At 46.8% G+C, this 26,267-nt stretch overlaps 1 protein-coding gene across 2 annotated transcripts; it reads right to left on the bottom strand.

Moving 5' to 3' along the window:
- Window positions 1–12,759: 12,759 nt before the first annotated feature.
- LOC102437161 (beta-defensin 103) lies at window positions 12,760–22,896 on the bottom strand. Of its 2 annotated transcripts, none has more exons than XM_006105964.3 (3): window positions 22,748–22,896; window positions 21,654–21,870; window positions 12,760–12,879 (listed from the first exon to the last, which is right to left on the bottom strand). In XM_006105964.3, exons 1-2 carry the CDS (start codon window positions 22,803–22,805, stop codon window positions 21,725–21,727), a joined length of 204 nt encoding a protein of 67 aa, XP_006106026.1. In that variant the 5' UTR covers window positions 22,806–22,896; the 3' UTR covers window positions 12,760–12,879; window positions 21,654–21,724. The 2 variants fall into 2 exon arrangements, with proteins under 2 accessions (XP_006106026.1, XP_014303490.1); XM_014448004.2 differs by lacking the exon at window positions 12,760–12,879 and adding an exon at window positions 16,994–17,077 and having other exon boundaries at window positions 22,748–22,893.
- Between the last annotated feature and the right edge of the window lie 3,371 nt (window positions 22,897–26,267).

Genomic DNA, 26,267 nt, shown 5'->3' on the forward strand with positions numbered 1-26,267 from the left:
CAGATCAATTCCCATGTTCCTCCCTCGGTCCTGGGTTCCTTTCTCTAAGGTGTATTTCAGATGTCCTGACACCCCAACTTTCTTTAATGTGTCACTAAGTTAGGGTTTCAGTCAACTAAGCATCTCTTCCAGCCACTGCTAGCAGCCTGAGCCAGATTATTTAAGCCAGAATCACTGATCACCCTGTATATGCCCATTAGTGTCTCCTTGCTGGCAATTATGAAAATGCTGCCATGAACATTTCTCACAGGTTTTGAGTCAGAGCACACATTTCACGTCTCCAGGGTAATACCCAGGAGGGTGACTGAGCCGTGTGGTCAGCATGTTTCACACTTGCCATCTATTTTCCAAAGCAGCCTTTCCATTTCACACTCCCTAGAGCAGTGATGGTGAACCTATGACACGCGTGTCAGAGGTGACACAGGAACTCATTTTTTTGGTTGATTTTTCTTTGTTAAATGGCATTTAAATATATAAAATAAATATCAAAAATATAAGTCTTTGTTTTACAATGGTTGCAAATATCAAAAAATTTCTATATGTGACACGGCACCAGAGTTAAGTTAGGGTTTTTCAAAATGCTGACACGCCGAGCTTAAAAGGTTCACCATCACTGCCCTAGAGCGTGAAATGCGTGAGCGGTTGATTCGTTACAAAAACGAAGTCACCAAGAATAACTGTGGCTAAGAAACTATGTCCCCACCATTTCAAAACGGGGGACACTCCATTCCCATGGGTGGAAGATTGTGTTTCCCAGTCTGAGCAGCAGGCTCTCCATTACAATTCAGATCTCAGCCGGCCTGGAGGCGACCTCTCGGGTTCTAACATCGTGGTTTTAAAGGAATCTCGCTATTTGGACACCACCTTTGGAGAGAAGAAAATAATCACTACATCTGGCCTGGCTGGTGTTGCTCAGTGGTTGAGCTTTGACCTATGACCCAGGGGGTTGCAATTCAATTCCTGGTCAGGGCACATGCCCGGGTGCAGGCTCCATCCCCAGTGTGGGGCATGCAGGAGGCAATCGATGATTCTCTTTCATCATTGATGTTTCTATCTCTCTCCCTCTCCCTTCCTTGTTGAAATCAATAAAAATATTTTTTTAAAAACCACTAGGTGTCCAAGTCTCAGTTCTCCTTGGAAGGATGGGCTGGGTTTTGCAATCTCTGGTCCTATGGGTGATGCCTGCGTGCCAACTGAAAGCTTTCTGCTCCTCAGGGCCCCAAACTAGCTTGCTTACCTGGCATCAACTGGGCCATGGCTTGATACCCAAGAGCCACTGAGGGATGTGAAAATGAGAACGCAATCTAAGGGACTTCTCCACACATCACACACACACACACACACACACACACACACACACACGCACACACACCCTCGGAGCTCTTACCCTCAGCCCACAGGTATGCAGACACACATGAACAGACTGCAGGTGGCTTGGAGAACAACAGTTTCAATAGTTGCAAGTACAGAGACTGAGACCTAGAAAAAGAATGGCCTTGTCCGAAGTCAACCAGCTGGTTAGTGGTGTAAGCAGCCATAGAACTTAAATGCTCCCACCACCCCACTCAACGGCCTGCCATTTGAGCATGCCCATCCAGGAAAGACCTAGTCCAGGACCCACGTGAGTGGTAGGCCTTTATTGAGCAGAGTCAGCAGGGCAAGCAGCAGGGCTGGGCGGGGCGCCATGGTGTGGGAGCTAGACTCTGCAGCAGTGCTTGTTCCGACTCCTGCACTCTGCAGGCAGAATGGAGCACCCATGGGTCTTCTGGTGCTTGCAGGCGCCCCCCATGTCTTCACATTCCTTGTTTTTCTTTCTTTTTTCATAGCCTGTAAAGCAGGGGAGGTGAAGAAAAAAGCATAAAGTGAAATAAAGGCATGGTGCCCCAAAACTGCTGGAATTCACCTTGCACAGTGAGACTGCAAGTCATGTCCACAGGGCAAAAGCCCGCCACCTCCTTCGCGTGACCTGCGAGCTTCGCGTGGTTTTCACATGTTTTAAATGAAAATGACATGAAATTCAAATGTGAGTGTCCATCACAGATTCAATTTTATAGGAAGACGAGTGGCTCCTTGTTTTCATATTGTCCGTGGCGCCTTGAGTCTACAACAGCAGAGGTGGGCTGTCTTGACGGAGACCTTATGGCCCTGAAGCCTGAAATATTTACTTCCTGGCCATTTTCAGGATAAGCTGCACCAGGAAAGCTTCCTAAAGCATCTCCTTCTCTGTCTAAAGGGCAACCCTGGCACGTGCCCTGATCACGAATCAAACCGTGACCTCCTGGTTCATAGGTCAATGCTCAACCAATGAGCCATGCTGGCCGGGCCTGGCCATTTTCTTGACACAAAGTAGGATCTACCTTTTGTGTAATTGGGTGGGGCCATGGGACTTGCTTGTTTAATAAATTTTTAGCAGAAGTGACACGTTCTCCCAGAGCGTGGGAACCCTGGGAGTGCTTTCCTCGGACACAGAGACCAGCAGCTTCGCGGGGGTGGAGGCTGCCTTTTCAACTTTATTAATTTTTGGATCTTTTTATGCATCTGATGAAAAGGCAGCCATAGCTCACCTTACATCATCTGCAAGAGACACACGAGGAGGAGAAGGGGAGGAACAGGAGCCTCATAGTGAGTGGATTACTGGGGTTATGGGATGAACTGGTGGTGACTGGTGGTGGCTGGCTCTAAGCAGCTCCAGTGAACAGAGCTCCTCTGTGACCAAGATGAGAGCTTTGCTCCTTTGAGATGCCAAGATTTGGGTGTCCTTGTCACCACAGTGTGACCTGGCACGAGCTGACAAATGCATCAGGTCACCAGGGGAGACATGGGACACCCTGTTAAGTTTGAATTCCAGATAAACAACAACAAATCTTTTCGTGCAAGGATGTTCCAAGTATTGCTTGGGCCATAGTTATACTAAAACGTATTCATCATTTCCATGTAATTTAATACATACATTTACTTTCTGGGCTTGTTGACTATTTAATGAAAACCAGAGCCACTTGGGCTTGAGTTAAGGGCTTCACTTCATACAATCTGTGTGACTGGGAGCACTTACTTCATTTCTTATTCTCTTCTGTGACACAGGCCTAAAGTACCTGCCCCATCAATGTAAATGCTGCTATGAGGTGGGATAGGAGGGGGAAAGGTTTTGTTGTGGTGTTTGGTCAAGAGGAAGTGGTCAATAGTGTTTGCTATTAGGACGTGTTGTTGTTTGTAAGCTGTAAAGCCCCCTGTACATGTTATCTATCTCTGTGGCTAGTTATGGGTTTATTACCAACTAGTAATGATGGGCAGCCTTGGGAAAATCTTTTTAATAAGTGGCAGGTCAAGGACTTTGTACTACACTTCTTTCAGCTACAATCCTCATCGGTTGTTACACATGTCAGTGCATCCTTGGATCAGGAACCACTAAGCCCTCTCTGCTCCCGGCTCATGATCAGCCACTGTGTCACCTTACCAGACAGATCCACAGCTCACCTGACACCGTCTGCGAGAGACAAAAGAGGAGGAGGAGGAGGAGGAATAGGAGCCTCATTGTGAGTAAATTCCTGGGATTATGAGATGAACTGGTAGTGTCTGGCGGTGGCTGGTTCTTCAGTGCACATCCACGGAGGCAGGTGACCTGGGAAAGAGTTTGAAACATTCAGCAGGAGGGGAAATGCTTGCATTCCCAATGAAGATGCTCAGCGAGGGGTTGGATGTCATTTGAGAATGTTTTCTCTATAGACAGATCCAAGTTTGTGGCTGATGAAAAGGAAAAAGACCTCTATCATAAGTCAGCATTTTCTAGCCCATTCTCATTCTGCTTATGACTTTGAGGTTTGGTGCTTTTTCTGTTTGAGAAAAAAAATAATGAAAAAAAAAACCCAGTTGCTTTGCAAATCATCCAGTTATTCATTTATCTTTATTGCATGTCAGCTTCCCTTTTAGGAATATGAAGAAAATCTCCCTTTTTCGAAGGTAAATAAGGAGGAGAAATTTTGTAAATGAAAATGATTTCTCCTTTTTACGCTCAGTAACTTTTTTTGCTTCCTATTTAAGAGAAGGGTGATCCATTCTGGACAAGCTGGCACCCATGCCGCCTCTTGCATAGCTCACAACCAGGCGAGACTTTGGGGACCAGAGTAATTTCTTCTTTTTATGTTAAATTTTTTAAAATGAAATGTATTGGGCTAATGGTTAAATAAGATCACATGAGTTTCAGGTGGACATTTCTATAACATCATTTACATGTCTCACCACCCAGAGGCGAGTCTCCTTCTGTCACCATATAGTTGACCCCTTTACCCTCTGCAACCTCTCCCAACCCGCTTCCTTCTGGTAACCACCATACTGTTGTCTGTGTCCATGAGTTTGTTTGTTTTGTTTGTTCATTGGCACTTTCTGTTTTAAAGCCCACATGTGAGTGAAATCATACAGTTCTTGTCCTTTCTCTTCTCCTTATTCACTTAGCATGATACTCTCAAGATCCATCCATATTGTCCCAAATGGCAGTATTTCTTCCCAGAATTTAAATATTTTTTAAACATTTTTATTGATTTCAGAGAGAAAGGGAGAGGAAGTGAGAGATAGAAACATCAATGATGAGAGAGATCATTGATGCGCTGCCTCCTGCATGCCCCCCATACTGGCATCAAGCTCGCAACTGGGGCATGTGCCCTGACTGGGAATGGACCCATGACCTCCTGGTTCATAGGTTGACACTCAACCACTGAGCCATGCCAGTCGGGCCCAGAGTATTTCTTAATACAGGTTTTACATCAATGCATTATTGTGGTAAAGCCAGAAGAATACAGAGTAAAACATTGAAATTCTTTTCCATCTCTTTCCTCTCTCCATCTCAGTTTTACTTTATATTGCTCATGACTCTATGTTTCACTATGCCATGAATTACTAAAGTAACAAGTCCTATTATTATCTCACATTCTCAGCACTTTGAACAGTGGGCTGGCATAGAGAAGGTAGCCAAATATATGTTTAAATGACTGAGAGCTAGTTTAGAGGAACCAACTAACGGGTGAATGAAAAAATGGATGCATGGAGGAAATAAATGAGGGAAGGAAGGAAGAGAACAAAGGAAGACCCTAGCCAGTGTTTCTTAGTGGATAGAGCGTCAACCTGTAGACTGAAGGGTCCCAGGTTCTATTCCAGTCAAGGGCACATGTCCAGGTTGTGGGCTCGATCCCCAGTAGAGGGCCTACAAGAGGCAGCCAATCAATGATTCTCTCTCATCATTGGTGTTTCTATCTTTATGTCCCTCTTCCTTTCCCTCTGAAATCAATAAAAATATATTTTAAAAAAGAGAGAGAAAGAAGGAAAGAAGGAAAAGAGGGGACACAGGGAACTCGAGTTCCTTACTTATCAAACAATGGCCACTAATACTGGGGAGTAGAAAGTTATATTATGACCAAGATGAAATAATCTGAGCCATAAAGTCAACACTGATCTTTTCGGGAATAAAAACAAAAGGAATTTCACTTAATAGTTAAAGAGCTTTGGGATCATATAGACCTTGGATCAAAGTCCTTGATCTGCCACGTATTAGCTGAGTGATCTTGAAATAACCTTTCAAAGCTCCAGCTCTCCCTGTACATTTAATGATGATACAATACCATTCTCCTGAGTCCTGTCTCAGAATCAGGGACGTTGAGGGAGTCAGTGGCTGGCCAGTCCCTCTGCGGGCAGAGTTGTGGTCTAGCTAACATTTCTGCCAGGGGATCAACCCAATGGAAGAAGGGCTTCCTAGATGACTTCTGGGTCCCAGAGATCACACAGCTGTTAGCTTCTTCCATCAAGAGCTGGAATATCTCAGAAAAACACTGCAATTTAAAACTGGAATTTGACAAAATTGTGCCTTATTTGAGCCCATGAAATTAGAAGCTGGTAGTACAACTTTGGTCATTTCTGGGATGGAAGGAAAAGATGGTCTAAAGAAGAACCTAGAATTGTAGTAATTACACCCAATTCCCTATTAAACTTCACTTATTATATGGGACCATGGATGCATAAGTTTATATAATTTCTCCCATTCTCTCTTACTGGAGCAAAGGTTAAATGAGGCTTCTGAAACTTTGCATCAGCATCTGAATTTTTCACTAAATAGAGACCTATTGTAGTTTAGTGATATTCACCTAAAAATGGACTAAGTGTAGTAATCTATTTAATTCTACATAGTAGCTGTGAGGCTTTTACTTTCTTAACCCCAACAACAATACTTTAATAATAATAATAATAATAATAATAATAATAATAATAATAATAGAGATAATGTTTTAAAAATGGCAGCATAGGTAAACACCTGAAATTGCTGCTTCACACAACCACTTCAAAAATACAACGAAAAGACAAAACAGACATCATCCAGAACCACAGGAAGGCTGGCTGAGTGGAAATTCTACAACTAGAAGGAAAGAGAAAAGCACATTGAGACTCAGAGGAGGTTCAGAAGTAAAGTGCAGAGGTACGGAGATGCACAGAAAGGGCTGGCAACTGAGGACGTGGTTGTCTTTTTCAATCTGGAGGAAGACACAAGCTCCCGACTGCTCTGAACTCCAGTTCTGGGTGAGTCTCCGGTGACCCAGACTCATATGGGGAGAAACTGGACTGTCTGGCATTGGGCGGAACCCGAGGGCGGCTTCTCTCAGAGGTGCTTGCAGCGATTACCGTGGGACACTGAGACCCGGGCCTCTTAGGGCAGGGCTGAGGATCAGCCATAGCTGTTTGCTCCGCCCTGTTGATTCCCTGAGACCCCGCCCCACCCAAGCTGTGCCCAGAGGCTATGCATATGAATGGCCTGGCCCTTTGCAATCTAAAATTACCTAAAAAACTGCAGCTGGGCCAGACAGACCCAGAACTTCCAAAAGAAGGCCCAAGGCCCCACAGCAGCTTGCATTGCTTCACAGCTGGGCCTCATCTGGGCACCTCCAAACTCCAAACAAAGAAGAGGAATCTGCAGATCTCTCCATAGCTCCTGCTTGGTAGCCTCAGGAAGAGGCTAAATTAGCACCTCCTTAGAGATCCAAGAGCCAGTGTACCCAGTGGTCAGAGTGGGACCATCCAGATTACAACTCCTCAGATCCATAAGGGACACACTCAGGAAGCAGACTAGTGAGCACCAAAGCCACACTGAAGCAAGTCTTGCCCCATATGGGTGTTTCCAACACAGAAGTTCTCCCACCGTAGACACAGCTGATTCTCACAGCCAATTGGCCTAGAGGACAATTCCTCCCAGTGATATTTACAACAATCAAGGCTTAACTACAAGACTGTGCACAAAGCCCACATAGGGGTGCACCAAGAGTGTCCACCTCAGGTAATTGGGGAGGCTGAGCCACTGGGCCCTATAGGACACCTAGCACAGAAAGCCATTCTATCAACACAGGGAAGCAGCCAAAATGCGGAGACAAAGAAACAGGTCACAAATGACAGAAATGGAGGAAAACAAACTACTGGATATAGAGTTCAAAACCACACTTTTAAGGTTTTTCAAGAATTTTCTAGAAACCGCCAATAAATTTAGTGAGACCCTCAATAAATCTAGTGAGACTCTCGAGAATATGAAAAAGGACCAACTAGAAATTAAGCATACACTGACTGAAATAAAGAATATTATACAGAGATCCAACAGCAGACTAGAGGATCGCAAGAATCAAGTCAAAGATTTGAAATACGAAGAAGCAAAAAACACCCAACTGGAAAAGTAATAAGCAAAAAGCAAAAAGAATCCAAAAATATGAAGATAGTGTAAGGAGCCTTTGGGACAACTTCAAGCACACCAACATTCAAATTATGGGGGTGCCAGAAGAAGAAGAGAGAGCAAGATATTGAAAACCTATTTGAAGAAATAATGACAGAAACCTTCCCCTACCTGGTGAAAGAAATAGACTTACAAGTCCAGGAAGCACAGAGAACCCCAAACAAAAGGAATCCAAAGAGGACTACACCAAGGCACATCATAATTAAAATGTCAAGAGCAAAAGACAAAGGGAGTATCTTAAAAACAGCAAGAGAAAAACAGTTAGTTACCTACAAGGGAATGCCCATACAACTGTCAGCTGATTTCTCATTAGAAACTATGCAGGCCAGAAGGGAGTGGCAAGAAATATTCAAAGTGATGAATAGCAAGAACCTACAACCAAGATTACTTTACCCAGCAAAGCTATCATTCAGAATTGAAGGTCAGATAAAGAGCTTCACAGACAAGGAAAAGCTAAAGGAGTTCATCAGCACCAAACCAGTATTATATGAAATGCTGAAAGGTATCCTTTAAGAAGAGGAAGAAGAAGAAAAAGGTAAAGATAAAAATTACGAACAACAAATACATATCTATCAACAAGTGAATCTAAAAATCAAATGAATAAATAATCTGATGAACAGAATAAACTGTTGAATATAATAGAATCAGGGGCATAGAAAGGGAGTGGACTGACAATTCTCAGGGGGAAAAGGGTGTGGGGGTGTGGGAAGAGACTGGAAAAAAATCGTATACCTATGGATGAGGACAGGGAGGCGGGGTAAGGGCAGAGGGTGGGGTGGGAACTGGGTGGAGCGGAGCTATCGGGGGGGCAAAAAGAGGAACAATTGTAATAATCTGAACAATAAAGATTTAATTAAAAATGATAATAATAATAGAAAGAAAAGTATCAACTGAAAGCTTTTGTCCACATTCTTGTCCCCTATGCTTGTATATTTAAAACAATCACTTTTATTGACTCCCTAGATATTGGGCATATAGTCCCACCCCTTTTTCTACCATGTATGGTTCTCCTGAAAACCTACCTTGCAATGGGTTCCTTCACTCTTCCCAGGTGGTCTGCTGCCTGTCCATCTGGCAGGGACCCCTATGGCAGCTGCCCAAGGCCACACAATTGGGGGCCAGGTCAGATCAACAATGGGCAGATGAAGGGCTGATGAGGTCATGCAGGTGCATTATGATCTCCTATGGACAGGGGTCCTGTTGGTGGAGAGTTGGGAACGAGTCAGACTTGAGTGGCATCAAACCCCTGGGAGCTGGATGAGGGGAGGTGGGAATGGTGCAGACACTCCTTCAAAAAGGTTTTGCTAAAAAATTAGGCAAAGATAAGAAGCAATATCTGGTGAATGATAGAGAGTCAAGGAAGAGGTGTGTTTAGTTTTTACAGAGAGCAGGTGAGTCTTGTCCATCTTTCAGCAAGAGGAGGGATCCAGGACTCAATGAAAGGTTGGCCTTGGGCCCAAGCATGAGCCCATTTACTATTCACATAGAAAAGACGCCCTCTTCTGGTGACCGGTGGGGACAGCATCTCTCCCACGTGAGACCCGTAATAAGGCACTTGGGCATGTTATGGCAATAAAACTATCAGATTTTGTAGGATAGAAATTAGAACAAATAATTAAAATTCCAGTGAAGAAGGTAAACGTTAAATAAACAGTCAAAACAAATTATAATTGAAATAAGATACTAGTTAAGTGATAATACTAGTTAAGAGCTAAAAATAAAGAATACACCGGATGTAAGATATGAAGTATTAGATTATCATAACAAAACCAATTAGATGAATTTCACTTGTACTGCATGTGGGAAAGCAACAAAAACAAGACAAACAAAAACTCATGTACACAGACAGTGCAAGCATGTCAAACTCCAAGGCTAACACTGTCCAAATAAATAAGGTTTACGTTTATGTGGGTTGCAAAAAAACAAAAGCTTCAATGTTCATAGAAACATAGGTTTATTTTTATAGAGACATGCTGAATACAAAGGGCTGAAATAAATGAGTCATCATTAACATAAAATAATAGAACATTTTAATAAAAATTAATATTTTTTCTTGAACATTAACTTACCAGACACTGAATAACTGCACAAAATAATCAGCGTAACGCAAATAAACCTATTTTTCTTGTTCTCTGAAAGCGAAATATTTCCTGTTGCGCACACCAAATAAGTCAGTCCAAGACTAATGACATGGCAATCAGCTGCAAAAATATTCGTTGCTAGTATTTGTGGAGAGAAATGGTGCACCTGCATGTAATGTGTGTAAGGGAAATGAATGCAACACAATTATAATAATCAGTCATTAGCGAACATTGTAGTTCGTTATTAATAACTAGACTCCCAAGTTCGTGCATGGGTGGGGTCCCTCAGCCTGGCTGGTGATCAGGTGATCGGGGCCATCTCACCTAGTCTTGATAGGGGCCGATCAGGTTGGCCAAGGGGAGGGACCATGGGAGATTGGCTGGCCCCAGGAGGTTGGCTGTGGGAGTGTACTGACCACCAGGGGGCAGCTCCTACATTGAGTGCCTGCCCCCCTGGTGGTCAGTGCACATCATAGTGACTGGTCAACTGGTTGTTCGGTTGTAATGGTCGCTTAGGCTTTTATATATATACTAGAGGCCCGGTGCACAAAAATTTGTGCACTTGGGGGGGGGGTCCCTCAGCCCGGCCTGTGCCCTCTCGCAGTCTGGGACCCCTCGGGTGATGACCACTTGCTGGCTTAGGCCTGCTCCCCAGGGGATTGGGCCTAAGATGGCAATCAGACATCCCTCTGGCAGCCCGGCAGCCCTCGGGGGATATCCACTTGCCAGTGGGGAGCAGACCTAAGCTGCAGTCGGACATCCTAGCACTGCTGAGGAGGCAGGAGAGGCTCCCACCACCACCGCTGTACTGGCAGCCATCAGCCTGGCTTGTGGCTGAGCAGCGCTCCCCCATGTGAGAGCGCCCTGACCACCAGAGGGCAGCTCCTGCATTGAGCGTCTGCTCCCTGGTGGTCAGTGTGTGTCATAGTGACCAGTCATTCCTAGTCAGGGTCAGTTTGCATATTACCCTTTTACTATATAGGATAGAGGCCTGGTGCACGGGTGGGAGCCTGCTGATTTGCCTTGAAGGGTGTCCCGGATCAGGGTGGGGGTCCCGCTTGTGTCCCTGGCCAGCCTGGGTGAGGGGCTGATGGCTGTTTGCAGCTGGTCACACCCCCTTCAGGGTGGGGGTCCCCACTGGGGTGCCTGGCCAGCCTGGGTGAGGGGCTGATGGCTGTTTGCAGCTGGTCACACTCCCTTCAGGGTGGGGGTCCACACTGGGGTGCCTGGCCAGCCTGGGTGAGGGGCTGATGGCTGTTTGCAGCTGGTCACACCCCTTTCAGGGTGGGGGTCTCCACTGGGGTGCCTGGCCAGCCTGGGTGAGGGGCTGAGGGCCATTTTCAGGCTGGCCGGGACTGAAGCTCCCAGCCTCTCCTCTTTTTCTTTTCTTTTTTTTCTGGGATTTATTTACCTTCTATAATTGAAACTCTGTTGCCGTCACTGGTGCTCCCAGCTCTAAGGCCGCAGCTGGCTGAAAGCAGGTATCTGGGGTTTGTTTAGCTTCTATAATTGAAACTTTGTTGCTTTCGGAGCTCAGAGCTGGGCCACGGCAGGCGTGGAACCTTGGCTTCCTCCATCACTGGAGCAAGCAAACCTCCTGCTCGCTTCAGCTGTGTGGCTCCTGGCCGCCATCTTTGTTGGCAGTTAATTTGCATATCCTGCTGATTAGCCAATGGGAAGTGTAGCGGAGGTATGGTTAATTACCCTTTTTGTCTTTTATTAGATAGGATAGATTATGTATAACAGGATATTGTAAAAATTAAGTTATGAAATTTTTTATTAACACATTTCTTACATGCCATTATATTGGCTGGGCTGCAAAAATATTCATTGTGGTCCCCGAGTTTGACATGCTTGGTCTGTAACAACCCGTGAGATCAGCTTTTTATGTCCAATTCAAGTAAAGCTCTAGCCCCTATAATGCAGGCAAATACACATCTCTCAGGATTTCTGATTGGTGCTTATTCTCACAATATTGTGTCCAAATCCCACTTCCATCTTCTCCATGACCTTCTCAGGGATTCCCACCCATTTCCTGCTGGCAACCACCCTCCTTTCCATAGTTTTGCACCAAGCACGACAGAGGCTCCCCTAGTGCCCAAGGTTGATCACCACAGAGCCATTGAGTGAAATGAGAAGTTGTGAAAACCTGATTATTAAGGATGGATGGTTGCTGTGAGGAAGTGCCCGAAAATAAAATTAGAAAGCAGAGTGCATTTCCTTGGACTTTCAACGAGGACTGTTTTCTTGCCTCCCATCCTGTCCTCCTGGAGAGCAACACTTTGTCCAACTCCACGTTGCCACTCAACTGATAACAATGCATGAGGCAGTGCTTCCCCTCAAAGACTGTTCGTAAATGACTTAGACAAAGTCCCCCTCCTGGAGTTTTTGTAGCCACGTGGAGAATTAGAACGTGACCCACACGATTAAGTGAGAGGCATGGACCAAAAGGAAGTGAGCACTGGGGCAGCGTGGAGGAGGGAGGGGCCACTTCCTGTGGGGATCAGGAGTGGTGTTCTGAGGAGGAGGTGCTCCGGTGGAGACTGGGGGAGGGAGGCTCGTGTGGGAGTGCCGTGGGGCAGGTGAGGGCATGCAGGCTGGGAGAAGCAACGGCAAAGTGCACCTTTTAGGAAAGCACAGGGAGGACTGGGGAGCTCAGGTGACTCTAAGAGCACCAAAAACCTGAAAAGCACAATGGGTCCCCCAAGGGGGTCCCTGAAGGTCCACAGAAGAGCCTGAACGGGCCCTCCAGAATTTCAGAGATGGGCCTATGTGACCAAGCACCGCGCAGTAACCCCCAGGACAAGAGGGCGAGATTCTGAGTCTAATGTGATTTAATTGTATTTAAATGTCACATCTTTGTGAAGGACATACTTCAATGCATCATCAGTGACAGCAGCTTCTTCATCTCCAATTGCTATACTCTGCAGCATTTGACTCCTGGGAAGAGACAGTTGCCTATTGGTCTTCTACCTCCAGAGCAACGAAATGGCATGCAGATTCCACCTTTCTTGTTGCAACTAGGACCACCAAGCCGAGCAAAACCTAAAATGAAAATATAAAAGGTAAGAGAGTCAGACATCAAAGCCCCATTTCAGAGAGGCCCTTGGTGTCAGCGTTCCCTGGAGTGAAACCTTGGGCGGGGGTTACGCCATCGAGGTGAGAAGAGGTGAGGCTGTGATGCTAGGGTCCAGTTTTCCAACAGAGACTAGAACTGCTGAGGTTGGAGAGGATTCTTGCGTTTCCAGAACTAGTGTGGGACAGGCTCTGAGCGGTGGCTGTGGGACAGGACAGGCGGACAAGAGTCTGTACCATTTCCGTTACTCCAGAAGAGAGAGTCACCAGGAAGTGAAGGTGACACCGGGCCAGTGCTTTCAGGATGGGACACAGCCAGCAGGGGTCAGTGTTTACGTCTTTGTTTTCTCCATCATTTCCTCAGTGAAGTATTTGAGCTGAGATGCCTCTTCCGGTGCAAGGATTGGTTAAGGAGAACTTAATATCTAAGTAACTCACAATGTAAAATAAAGATAGTTTTAAAAACCTCTTCGTGCCCTAGCCAGTTTGGCTCAGTGGATAGAGTGTTGGCCTATGGACTGAAGGGTCCCAGGTTTGAATCTGTCAAGGGCACATGCCCAGTGCAGGGCGTGCAGGAGGCAGCTGATCCATGATTCTCTCTCATCATTGATGTCTCTCTCTCTCCTCCCTTCCTCTCTGAAATCAATAAAACAGATGTAAAGAAACCTCTTTCCTAATGGTGTCTCTAATCTCTGAGAACTCTCTGCTGGTCCGGCTCTCACAGGCCCTGGCCCTCCCAGGAGGCTCCCTTCAGTCCTTCCCTCCTTCCCTCTCATCTTCCTGCTCCTCCCACCTCCTAGGCCATGTCCCCTCCACCTCCCTCCCTGGTAAGGCTTGTCTTGGAATACAGCCAAGAAGAAGACAGGTAAAACAAGAGCTTTCCAACATAATTTAAGGTCTACTCCTTGCCTCCTGCTTCTCCCTCCCTCCTCTCCTTTTGGTCTGTTTCCCTAACACGAAAGAGCAAGGACAACGCTGGCATCCAGGTTTCAGAGCCGCTGTGCGTAGGCTGCCTGGCCCTGAGCCAAGAGCAGCCAGGGCAGGAGTGTGTTGAAGGACCTTCGAGCTGGGAAGACAGGGTGCAGAGGTGCCCCAAACAGTGGCTCCCCAGTTGAGGCTGGGCCTTGCTATTCTCTGGGTTACCAAGGACTCCCCACTTTAGTATAAAGATCTGTATAGTGATACTCTGCATTTCTGGGCTGGAACCAAATCAATTTTTTTTAAAGAAAGAGTGGAAGGGAGGGAGGAGTGGGGAGGAGAGAGAGGGAGAAAGAGAGAGAGAGAGAGAGACATCAATGTGAGAGAGACACATCGATTGGTTGCCTCCTGCACGCCCTGTCCTGGGCCAGCGATCGAGCCTGCAACCAGGGTACGTGGCCCTGCCCGGGAATTGAACCCACAACTCTTCAGTTAAAGGACCAACGCTCTAACCACTGGGTAACTGGCTAGGGCAGTGGTCAGCAAACTGTGGCTCACAAGCCACATGCGGCTCTTTGGCCCCTTGAGTGTGGCTCTTCCTCAAAATACCATAAGCGGGTGTGCACGTACAGTGCAATTGAAACTTTGTGGCCCATGCACAGAAGTCGGTATTTTGTGGAAGAGCCACACTCAAGGGGCCAAAGAGTCGCATGTGGCTCGCGAGCCACAGTTTGCCGACCACGGGCCTAGGGCATAATTTCTTGCTTTTCTTACACGAGAAAAGCCAGCTGACCGAGGTGTCCCTGTTAGCAGCACCTGGTCCTGGAGCCCAGAGACGAGCTGGCAGTTACCCCCTTGTGGGCGCCTTTGGGAGTGCAGAGTGGCTGTGCCCTGCAGGGTCCAGCTCCGGACCTGTGTCCTCGGCGATGGGTGGGGTGCTTGCATCTCATAAGCCGTTCAGTCTCTGTGATCCAACGTGTGTGTAGAAGGAGAAGAGAGAGGAGAGGGAGATGGAGAGGGAGCGAGGGAGGGGGACACAGAGAGAGAAGTCCTGTGATGTCCGTCTGCCCGCCCCCTCTTACCTGGGACAGGCAACAGGAACACGAAGAGGAACGCAAGCAGGAGAAGTTGGAGCCTCATGGTGAGCCAGGAGCTGAGCCACTGACTGAGGGAGCTGCGCTTCGCTCCTTATAAAGGGCCCAGGTTGGCTGCAGCTTTGGGAACCCAGAGCAATTAAATTGTTCCTCTTGCCTGTCCTGTGCGTCACGAGAAGGTCCTCAGAGCCCAGGGCACACCCATCATTTCATGCGAGTCCGGACGGGAAAACCCCAGGGGACCCGTCTTTCTATCTTTCTGGACGAGGCCAGGCTTTTCCGTGTGGGAAGCAACTTCCTGGAGCTCAACTGTCCGCCCAGGGCCTTGGAATCTGCCTGCCTGGCATTTGCTGAGCGTCTGGGGACAGTCTCAGGCCACACCAGGAACCAGGCTGGTGTCACTGGGAGGGACAGGAGACTCGGGGGCCCGAGCCTCCCTGGGTGCCCGTGGAGGGTGACATTCAGGGGGAAGCTCCTACAGCTTAGCATTGCCCCTGTGGCGGGTGAGGGGGCAGGTAGGTCCTGTGTCTCTTCCTCAGAGAAAGGAAGGGGGATGCAATGGGGACAGACCCAGCTCCTCAGTCTCCGTGTCACAAAGCAAGGACGGCCTTGGGGTCACTCGGACACCCAGGCCACATCAGCTCTCCTTGTATCAGTGCCCGAGAGCCCATGGTTTGTGCTCTTCTCAGACCCGTCCAAGCTGAGCTCCCATGGCCCTGAGACTGGGGATCCTGAGGGATGCCCTGTGGGAACGGCAGCTGCCCCAGGCCCTCCCTGTCATTGGTGGGACCCTGTTCTGAAGGCACCCAGGACCCCAGGCTCTGTGAGATCTCCCGCTGACTCCCACAACCTCACCCTTGCTCTGAGACCCAGCGAAGGCAACGGTGGCCCAGAGACTGGACTGAGCCCAGCGCCCCACGCTCAGGGTAGCTTTTTCAGAGGCAAAGGAAGGTGCATTCGTGACGAGTCCTTCCTCTTTAGTCCAATGATATTCGAGAGCAATAGACATGTTTACCTACATTATAATCACCTGCAGAGAATACACTCAAGTGTTGCTTATCGATTTGGCTGGAAACACTCCCTAATCCAGGGTCTTTTTTTATGAATTCATTATTTATTTATGTATTTATTTATTTATTTATTTATGTATTTATTTATTTATTTTTATCCTCACCTGAGGATATTTTTTCATTGATTATTAGAGAGTGGAAGAGACGGGAAGAGAGAGAGAAACATCAGTGTGAGAGAAACACATCGATTGGTTGCCCCTGCACATGCCTCAACCAGGGCCCAGGCTGGGGAGGAACCTGCAACCGAGGTACTTGCCCTTGACCAGAATTGAACCCGGGACCCTTCTGTCCACAGGCAGACGCTCTATCCACTGAGCAACAACGGCCAAGGCCAGGGTCATTTCTGATGAGTGCGCCAAGGGGACTTGGGAGGAAGGAGTAGAATCTGGCCACGCCCCTCTGTCATTTAAAGGCCTGGTCGACAGATCCTGGTGACACCTGGCAAGGAAGTGCTTCCAGAAAGCAGGGTGCCTCTGGGTGTGGGGATGGTGGTGGCCATCGCAGGGCGAGTTTCGATGAGTGTGACCAAGGCGGAGGCCAGTGCTGAGGGAAGTTGTGAAGGAGTTCCCATCCAAGGCCTCGTCCCCACGAGTCACCGTGTGTCACTTTCCTGGTGGCCACTTTGTTTCTGTGTGTGGAAAGCAGATTTGCATGGAGCAGTCACTGCAATCCTGACCCTAAACTCTTCCTTCCTGGCTGGTAAGGGGACGGACTGAACAATTGAGTGTGAGAGAGATTTAGTATTAATATGTGTCTGTTGAATTAACCGCTTTATCATTGGGAAAAATACCTCTGTTTATCTCTGGTAACACTCTTCATCCTAAAACCTATTTGAGGACGTGATTTAATTGTATTTAAATGTCACGTCTTTGTGAAGGACACACTTCGACGCATCGTCAGTGACAGCAGCTTCTTCATCTCCAATTGCTATTTTTGTGGAATTGTCTTTCCCACTCTTGTTCTTATTTTTCTACCAATTGCTATTTTTCCAAACAATCCTTGTAGAGAGTATGTGCCGTCCAAAGGCAGGAGGGCCTAGCTGCGGCCAGCTCTGGTTGGAGATGGTACAGTTCTATTGTACAGGTGCTAAAACAACAACAACAAAAGAAGAAAATGGAAAAAAACCCAATAGAGCCCATTTTCTTTTCTTTAGATTAATATTTCCATAGTATATCTGTTTCCATACTTTCATTTTTAATCTGTCTCTTTATGTTTGATATCTCAAATGGTTTTTTTTAATAAACAATGTGCATCTGAGTCTCATTTTTCTCTGAATTGACAGCCTCTCTCTTTAAGATAATGTCTAGAATCTTAGTAGCCACGTTCGTTTCATCACATAGAGCCAAATTCCCATCAGGCATCACTTTTTCTTCTGCCTGAAGAGTGGTGTTTTGTTTGGTTTTTTTTTTTTCAAATACTGCAGGTTTTGCTGATGAGGAATTTTCTTAGTTTTTTTTTTTGTTGTTGTTTAAAAAGTTTTACCTTACTGCCAGCTGGCATGGCTCAGTGGTTGAGCATCGACCTATGAACCAGGAGGCCACGGCTCCATTCCCAATCAGGGCACATGCCCAGGTTGCTGGCTTGATCCCCAGTGTGGGGCATGCAAGAGACAGCCAATCAGTGATTCTCTCTCATCCTTGATGTGTCTATCTCTCTCTCTCTCTACCTTCCTCTCTGAAATCAATAAAAACATTTTTAAAAAGTTTTACCTTACTTTAAGAATAGACTTTATTTTTTAGAGTAGTTTTAAGTTCACACCAAATTGAGGAGAAGATACAGAGATTTCCCATGTGTACCTTCTGCCCCATAATCAACATCCTCACCAAATGTTATACTTGCTGCAACCAATAAACCTACACTGACACTTCATCATCACCCAGAGTTCATTTTACCTTTATGTTTGAAATGTATTTTTCTAGTATCGAATTATAGGTTGACAATATTTTTCTTTCTTTTTAAAATTTTTTTTTAAATTCTCACCTGAGGATATGTTTATTGATTTGAGAGAGAGAAAAACATTGATGTGAGAGAGAAACTGGTTTGCCTCTCACAAGCACCCAAACCAGGGATGAAACCTGCAACCGAGGTATGAGTGCTGATGGGGATTTGAACCCCTGACCTTCCGGTGTACAGGGACAACACTCTAATCAACTGAGCCACCCTGGCCAGAGAAACGGTCTTCTTCTTTTGGTACTTGTAGGTATTGCCACCTTTTATTCTGGCTCTTGTAGAATCTGGTGAAAAGTTTGCTGTAATTCCTTCTCTTGTTCGTCTAAATTTAATGTGTCTTTCTCTCAGGCTACGTTTTGAGATTTTTCTATGACCCACTGGTCACTGTGATGATGATGTGCTTCGTGTGGTTTTCTTTGTGTTTATTCTGCGCAATTTCCATGGGCACCAATGTTTTGGTTCATATTCTCATCAGATTTGGAACATGGCAGGCCAGTCTTTACTCACCCATATCCTCCCTCCCCATCCTCGTTCTGCCTCCAAACACATATCACATACGGCTTTATGTTTTCCCACAGGTCAGTATGAACTGTTCTCTCTCTCTCCCTCTCTCTCTCTCTCACTTATTTATTCACTAGAGGCCCCATGCACAAAAATTTGTGCACTCGGGGGAAAGGGTCCCCCAGCCTGGCCTGTGCCCTCTCACAGACTGGGACCCCTCGGGGGATGTCCACCTGCTGGCTTAGGCCTGCTCCCTGGGGGATTGGGCCTAAGCTGGCAGTCAGACATCCCTCTGGCAGCCCAGGAGCCCTCAGGGGATGTCCACTTGCCAGTGGGGAGCAGACCTAAGCTGCAGTCGGACATCCTTAGCACTGCTGAGGAGGCAGGAGAGGCTCCCACCACCACCGCTGTACTGGCAGCCATCAGCCTGGCTTGTGGCTGAGCAGAGCTCCCCCTGTGGGAGCGCACTGACCACCAGGGGGCAGCTCCGGCATTGAGCATCTGCCCCCTGGTGGTCAGTGTGTGTCATAGTGACCAGTCATTCCTAGTCATTCTGCTGTTAGGGTCAATTTGCATATTACCCTTTTATTATATAGGATAGAGGCCTGGTGCACTGGTGGGGGCCAGCTGGTTTGCCCTGAAGGGTGTCCTGGATCAGGGTGGGTGTCTCCCCTGAGGTGCCTGGCCAGCCTGGGTGAGGGGCTGATGGCTGTTTTCAGGATGGCCATGCCCCCCCGGCTACCCAAGCTCCAAGCTTCTCCTTTTTTTTCTGGGATTTATTTATCTTCTCTAATTGAAACTTTGTAGCCTTGAGCAGAGCCAAGGGCTGGCCAGGGCAGGGGGGAAGCTTGGCTTCCTCCGTCACTGGGGGCAACCCAAGCCTCTTGCTCACTCCAGCTTCGTGGCCAAGGCCATCTTAGTTGGGTTAATTTGCATACTCACTCCTGATTGGCTGGTGGGTGTGCCTGGTTGGTGTGGCTTGAGCATAGCAGAGGGACGGTTAATTGCATGTTTCTCTTTTTATTATATAGGACTAGAGGCCCGTTGCAGGAAGATTCCTGCAAGAATAAGGCTTCCTGCAGCTGGAGCAAAGCAAAGAAGGGAATGAAAGCCACCAAGGCTGGCTTCGCTCCCACCTCCACCGTCCCATTTGCTTCCTTCCCATCTCCACCACCCTGCTTGCTTCTCCGCAGTTTCACTCCCTTCTGCATTGCTTGGATTCCTTCTAGTTGTTTTCAGTCTTCACTCCGCACCTGCGTATGGAAATTACCCACCATCTTTGTTGGGTTAATTTGCATACTCATTTGATTAGCTGGTGGGTGTAGTGGAGTGACACCAATTTGCATGTTTCTCTTTTATTAGTGTAGATTTGTTTGTATTAACACAGGCTCAGTCTTACTTATCTTTTCTTCCATAATGTCATATGCCATTAATCCAATTCAGTATATTTTTACTCAGATATTTAGTTTTGGTTCTATATAGCTTTCATTTCTCTCCTCATCATGATGAGGTGTTTGTTTTGCTTACCTAAACTTTGCAGACATTTATAAGATTTGTAACCATTCTTATAAGCCCCTATTGCTAATCCTATCATCTTTGTCAAGGGGGCAGGTGGGTCTGTTTGTACTGACTGACTTTTCTCTTGAGTATAGACCATATTGTTCTGTTTTGTTGCAAACCTGGTATTTCTGATTGGATTCAGTCTATTATAAGCTTATCTTGTTGAGTGATGGACTTTGTTGTTTTCCTTCAAAGAATGTTAGATTTATTCTGGCTCACATATAAGTTGTTTGCAGATCAGTTCGATTCTTTCAGAAATGGTTTTACAAAAGTTGTCAGAGCAGTTCCAGGAAGGTTTAATTTAGAGCTCAACAGCCCTGTTATGAATGCAAGTTCTTTTTGAGGACTTTCTCGTGGTGTCTCCACTTTGCTGGTGGGAATTCACTCTTGCCAGCCTTGTGTGTGGTCTTGGATTTGTTTGTCTAACCCCTGCTGGGTGTTTTCCTCTGGTTTCTGAAGTTTTACCTAAGGGTGCTCAGATCACTGCTCAGGCCAAGATTCACAGGCCCCTGCTGCTCCACCCCCGCCCAGATGGCCCTTTCTGGTTTCCTGCCCTGGAAACGAGGATGTCTCTTGCTGTTGGAGGATTGCTGGTCTGTGGGCCTGGCACCCAGCAGACTAGAGACATTTGTCGGTCACTCCTCAATCACAGCCTGGCACTGCTTGTTGTCTACTGTCTGAAACACCTGTGTTGCACCTGTGCCTGGTTCTCCAGTTGCAAACTATGGCAGGAAGTTCCCGTTGCAGGTAATCCTTCTGTGGTGCAAGGCCCTTTACTAGGCAGGCGGAGCTGATGAAGACAAGGTCCTGGCCCTGGTCAGCGTGGCTCAATGGGTTGGTGTTGTCTCATGCACCATGGCCAGTTTGATTCCCTTCAGGGCATAAACCTAGATTGTGGGTTCGAGTGCATTCTGGAGGCAACTGGTTGATGTTTCTCTCTCACATCAATGTTTTTCTCTCTCTACTTCTCCCTTCCTCTCTCCCTAAAATCATAAAAACATATAAAAATTTTTAAAGACAAGGTTCTTTACTTTAACAATTGTGTCGAACTTAAAGATTGAAAACATGCAAATGTATATGATGCAAAAAAATCTGTCAAGATTCATAGGTAAAGCCCTGCAGTGAGAACCCTGTGGTGAAATCACAGGAAAGATCCCATTTGTGTGGGAAATGAGCTGCATTGTCAAGAAGGAGGTAGAATTTGAGATGGCTCCCGAGGGAAGGGCTGAAACTTAGAGGAAAAGCTAGGAGAGAGCTTATACATCAGGTGTGAGGTCAGCTGGAGCAGAGGCATGGCTGAGAGGAAAACAGGAGCATCTGAGGGAGAGCCAGGTCCCCGTTTCCCTGAGGTGTCAGGTGTTCACAAGGACTCAGGTGGCCCCCAAGGATGCACTGACATCCTAGAGATGGATTACATGGGGAGGAGCTGTGTCGGGTGGAGAAACAGAGTCCCATTTCCTGGGGCATAAAATCGTCAAAAGAGGACTAACCCTTAGAAACTCAGCTCAGGTACCCTGTGGTTCCCCTGAGGTTAGATGTGACTTGCATGAAAGGAGAATCAGTAACACTTTCTAAGGAGCCACAGCCACAAAGACTAGGATTTTATAAACACAATCAAACTTCTGATTTTTTTTGTTGAAAAAATATTTACTGTAATTTTGCTTTTATAAACTCCATGCAGGCATCTTCCCACGTGACATCATTCTCCACATTTCAGGACCTTCACTTCCTCCTCCGGCAGCACTTCCGGCCAGTGAGCGAGCAGCTGCCTATGTGCTCCTCCTTAGGGAGGCAGCTCACCAAGGCGCAGCGGCCACTCCTCACTTTGCAAAAGTACCTCTGCACTGTGCTTATGATCCCTCCATTGCCTGCAAGGAAAGAACAGAATACATGGGAAGGTTCTAGGAAGGCTGGTTATAAATGCAAGGTTGTGGGGATTCCTCAAGTAGACTGATTTGTTTTTATATCTTTCTTTCTTGTTCTATGAAATTGGGAGTGAAGTAGAAGGCGGCACCAGCCATCCAGTCAACCAAGTATCTAAGAGCTGCAGCTCAGCTGTGGACCACATGGTGCTGGCAAGTGTGACCACAGGGAGCACCCACGGGGGACACATGGAAGGTGGGAAATGACCCAAAGACCCTCCCTCCCACCACCAAGCTAATACAATGCAAGTCTGTGCTTCTGTTCTCAGATTAAATCAACTTTTTCTGTTGGTTCTAAAATGTCGGTGTCACTTCCTTCATGTCTCATTAACAAGGATAACAGTCTTGAAAGGGTGCTGTTGGGAGCTACTCAGTCTGTTCAGAGGGGCAGGGTTGGGGCTTGTGTAAGTGGAGAAGAGACTGAGAAGCACAAATTGGTGACACAAAGCAGTCACGAGGGAGCAAGCAAAGCCTAGGAAAAAACGTCAATAATAATAATTGAGAGGAGTATGTATGGTGCCAGCTGGGGAACTGGAAACGTCAAGGAGATTACTGTGTTCAGAATATGATTGTCTTGAGCACCTAAAACCAATATAAAATAACATTGAAGAAAAAAAAAACAACAACAACCCCAAAACACAGAAATAAAAAGAGTGGATCGAAAAAGGTTGGGGAACCTGCTTTCAGGTTCTTGATCTTTATCAGGAACAAAAATTGGTGCAACACATCTCCTCAATCTACAGCGTCCTGAGGAATGAGGAGGGACCGGCTCTGATGGGCATGCCCTCCACCCTTGCCTCCCTCGCACCCCAGCCCAGCTTACCTGGAGCAGGCACCAGGCACAGGAGCAGCAACCCAAAGACCAGGTAATAGATCCTCATGCTGACGGCCTCACAGCGCGGGAGACTGGCCGGGAAGCTGTGCCTGTGGACTTTATAAGTTCCTGGTCCACAGCATGGGGAGCGTGAGCCACGGCTGCAATTCCTGTAATATCACAGTGATGACAACATGACTAGTTCCCAGTGCTTCATGCCAAAGCCTCTTACCACACAGGCCACACCCACTAAGCCGGGAGGCTCATTACAAACCTAGAGGGGGAAACGGAGTCGGATAGGAGTCTCCTGCTGTCCTGAGGCCCTTGGGCTCTTGGAACTGGTCCAGGGTTGGCTCCCATCGAGTTGTAGGCACAGGTGGGAAGGATCCACCTCCTCTGTGAAGCTGTCCTAGGGTGGTCCACACCATGGTTTTCCATGCATCTGCCTTCCTCCTAAAGTCCTGAGGTGTCTGAGGCCCATCTGGGAACCACATCAGCCCAGCCTTGGTAAGGCATATTCAGACCTCGGGCTGGGTCACCCCCGAGGCTGCACAGGTACCCCTGAAACTGAGATAAGACAGGGTCAGCTTTCAGGTGATGAAGAAAGGGAGGAAAAAGGGCTGCCTTCCTGGGTTACTGACCCTATGTCTCTTGGCCATCACAGGGCCCTGTAACTTGGGCGAAACGCGATTTAGACATTGTCATTGTCTGAAAACTCCCGGGTTCATGACTCAATATGGTGTCTCATCTTCCTCCATCAGAGAAAGAGAATGCAGGTGATGTATTGGATGGACTGGCATCTGATCCTCCTTGGTGACACTCCCATGCAAATGCGAGGCGTAAGACGATGCCCTCAGACCTGTTACTCATGGCTGGATGGGACTCCAGGAAGTCCAGGAAGCAGGTGACGTCCACCGGACACAGAGTCAATGTTGAGTGGTCCGACTGCTTTTTACAGTTTTATCAGTGATTAGACTTGAATGTTAAGGAGCCCAGTCAATGGGTTTTTGGTCAGTAGGTGCAGTGGGAGCTGAAGAGATCCTGGCTGTGCCTGGCTGTGACTGGTGAGTGCAGTTATAGGGCTTGGCCCACCTTCTGGGTTGTGTTGGTTCAGGAGTGTGGGCTCAGGGGCCTGGTGCAACTGTCAGATTCTGTAAGCAAACTCCGAACACCTGCTATAGGTAGAAGAGGTTCCACATGCTTGGAAGGGGGCACTTTCAAGAATTTGACATTATCATAGCAATGATAATGATCACGATCATATGATGATGATGATAATCATCATGAGAGCTGACATTAGTTGAGCGTATACTATGTGCCAGGCACTGTCCTAAGCAATTGGTATACATTAACTTCATTTGATTCATGCATAATTCAATAAGGTTGCTATAAGAGTCTAGGTTTCACAGATGAGAAAACTAAGACTTAGAGAGGCTTGGTCACCCCCTGGCCTTAATTACATACCACATTGGTGCTCCTGGCCCTCTTTTTGCAATGCATAACACTTGGGATGTGGGTTATCCATGCCTCTATGCAGATGACTTCTATTATTATCACTAGTCTGGGACACTTGTCCAATTATCCTGACTGATAATTACATCCATGTGAAGACCATTACCGTCTTGATAATATCTAGCACCTTACCTCACCTTAGTGTAGTCAAAGTCTTCTCCCTTTCTGTAAACATCACCATCACTCTCTAATTGTTTGATAACAGAGGCTGGAAACTGACTTTTCTCTTGTCCTAATTGCTCAGATACAACCACTCACAGCATTTGGCCAACTTCCTACACATTGGTTTGCACAATCAATAGAGCCCAGCCCAACATCAGCTCCTCAGGATCCTGATCACCCGGGTTGAACGTGATCGCTCCCTATGCTGCATTTATGCAGAATATATTCGTTCCACACTCAGAGCTATTGCCAAACTCTGTGGTGAATGCCAAACACTCTCACTGTTGGTGAGCATTTCTTACCACCTTTCACAGATGCCATCTTTCCATTTGTGTCCGTGTTATGAAAAAGTAGATACTCAACCATATATGGCATTCATCACTTGAATAGCTGAAGATATTTTCAAACTAGGAAACAATATCACAAAGGAGAACTAACCCCAGACTTAAGGCAGAGAAAGGACAGCAGTAGGTAACGCACGGTCAGCAAAGGATTTATAGCAAGAGAACAAGTTTACATTTTAGCAAATGCTGATAGCAAAGGTGATATGGGGGATGAATTAGAAGATGGATTAGAGGGCTGTGAGGCTCAAGGCCAGGGGACTGAGAGCTGAAGGAAAGGCTGTGTTTCCAGTGACAACAGGATGAAGTGGCAGACTTGGGGGCTGGAGCCTGGGAGAAAGAATCAAAGGTCAACATGATTGAAAAAAGAATGAAGTCTCGCCATTTTCAATCACATGGATGAACCTAGAGGATGCTATGCTCAGTGGAATAAGTCAGACAGAGAAAGACAAATGCCATATGCTTCCACTTACATGTGGAATCTAAAGAAAAATATAAATGAACAAACAAAACAGAAACAGACTCATAGACACAGAGAACAACTGAGGGTTGCCAGAGGGGAGGGGGGTTGGGAGATGGGTGCAAAAGTGAAGGGATTGGGAGTGTCCATTGGCAGTTACAGCACAGTCATGGGATGTGAAGCACAGCACAGAGAACAGAGTCAATGATGTTGTAACAACTATGTATGCTCTCAGGTGGGTACCAGACTTACTGAGGGGCTCACCTTGTAAGTTACATAAGTTACAGTGTTGTACACCTGAAACTAATATAAAATAATATAATATAAAACATAAATAATATATGAATGTTAAGTATAATTGAAAAAATTTAAAGTTGATATGATTGAACATGAGAAGAGTGGAGGAGGGTGCAAAGCAGTGGTTTGAAAGACTGCAGTGCCTGTGGGAGAGCCAATAGCTAGCACTGGACTGAGACCCTCATTCCAACGGCCAGCGAGGGACTGACTCCTGCACCAACCACGTGAGTGGGTCCCAGGCCTGGCCAATAGCATGACTGCAACTTCACGAGCGCCTTTATCCAGAAGCAACCTGAGTCAGGCATGGCATCCACAGCCACAGAGACGGTCAGCTCTTCAGTAGGTGCTGGGGTCATCTGTTATGCTGCGATGGGTGCCTACTGTAATAAGGTTAGTACAACCAACATTCTTCAAGGGATTTGCAACTTGTGCATTTGTCACCAGTGGGTGACAAATGGACCGTGTGAATTTAGGTTAGCGACGGACCCTCTGTGCCGGCAAAGGGACAAGAATCATGGTGTCTGAGGTTAGGACAGCCTCATCCCCATAGTTCATTAAATGAGTCAAACTGGTTCTTGCATCTAAACCACAGACATGGATTGGAAACTCATGGGTGGAATATAGCCCCCAACTTGTGATATTAATTGCCAACATTTAAAAGATTTTGCATAAAAATCCATATCTGTGGCTGCTTCAGAAAAAATTGAAGGTTAAGCCAAGAGGGCCCCTGTTCCTACATGGGAACACCGGATCGCTC

Source organism: Myotis lucifugus, unplaced genomic scaffold (assembly GCF_000147115.1).
Source record: "Myotis lucifugus unplaced genomic scaffold, Myoluc2.0 scaffold_740, whole genome shotgun sequence".
NCBI lineage: Eukaryota > Metazoa > Chordata > Mammalia > Chiroptera > Vespertilionidae > Myotis > Myotis lucifugus.

Bases quoted from the DNA above. Each gene is read 5' to 3' on its own strand.
- LOC102437161 (XM_006105964.3), bottom strand. From the start codon at position 22,805: ATGAGGATCTATTACCTGGTCTTTGGGTTGCTGCTCCTGTGCCTGGTG. The intron at 21,871-22,747 runs GTAAGCTGGGCT...CTTTCCTTGCAG, and splicing joins GTGCCTGGTGCCTGCTCCAG to GCAATGGAGGGATCATAAGC.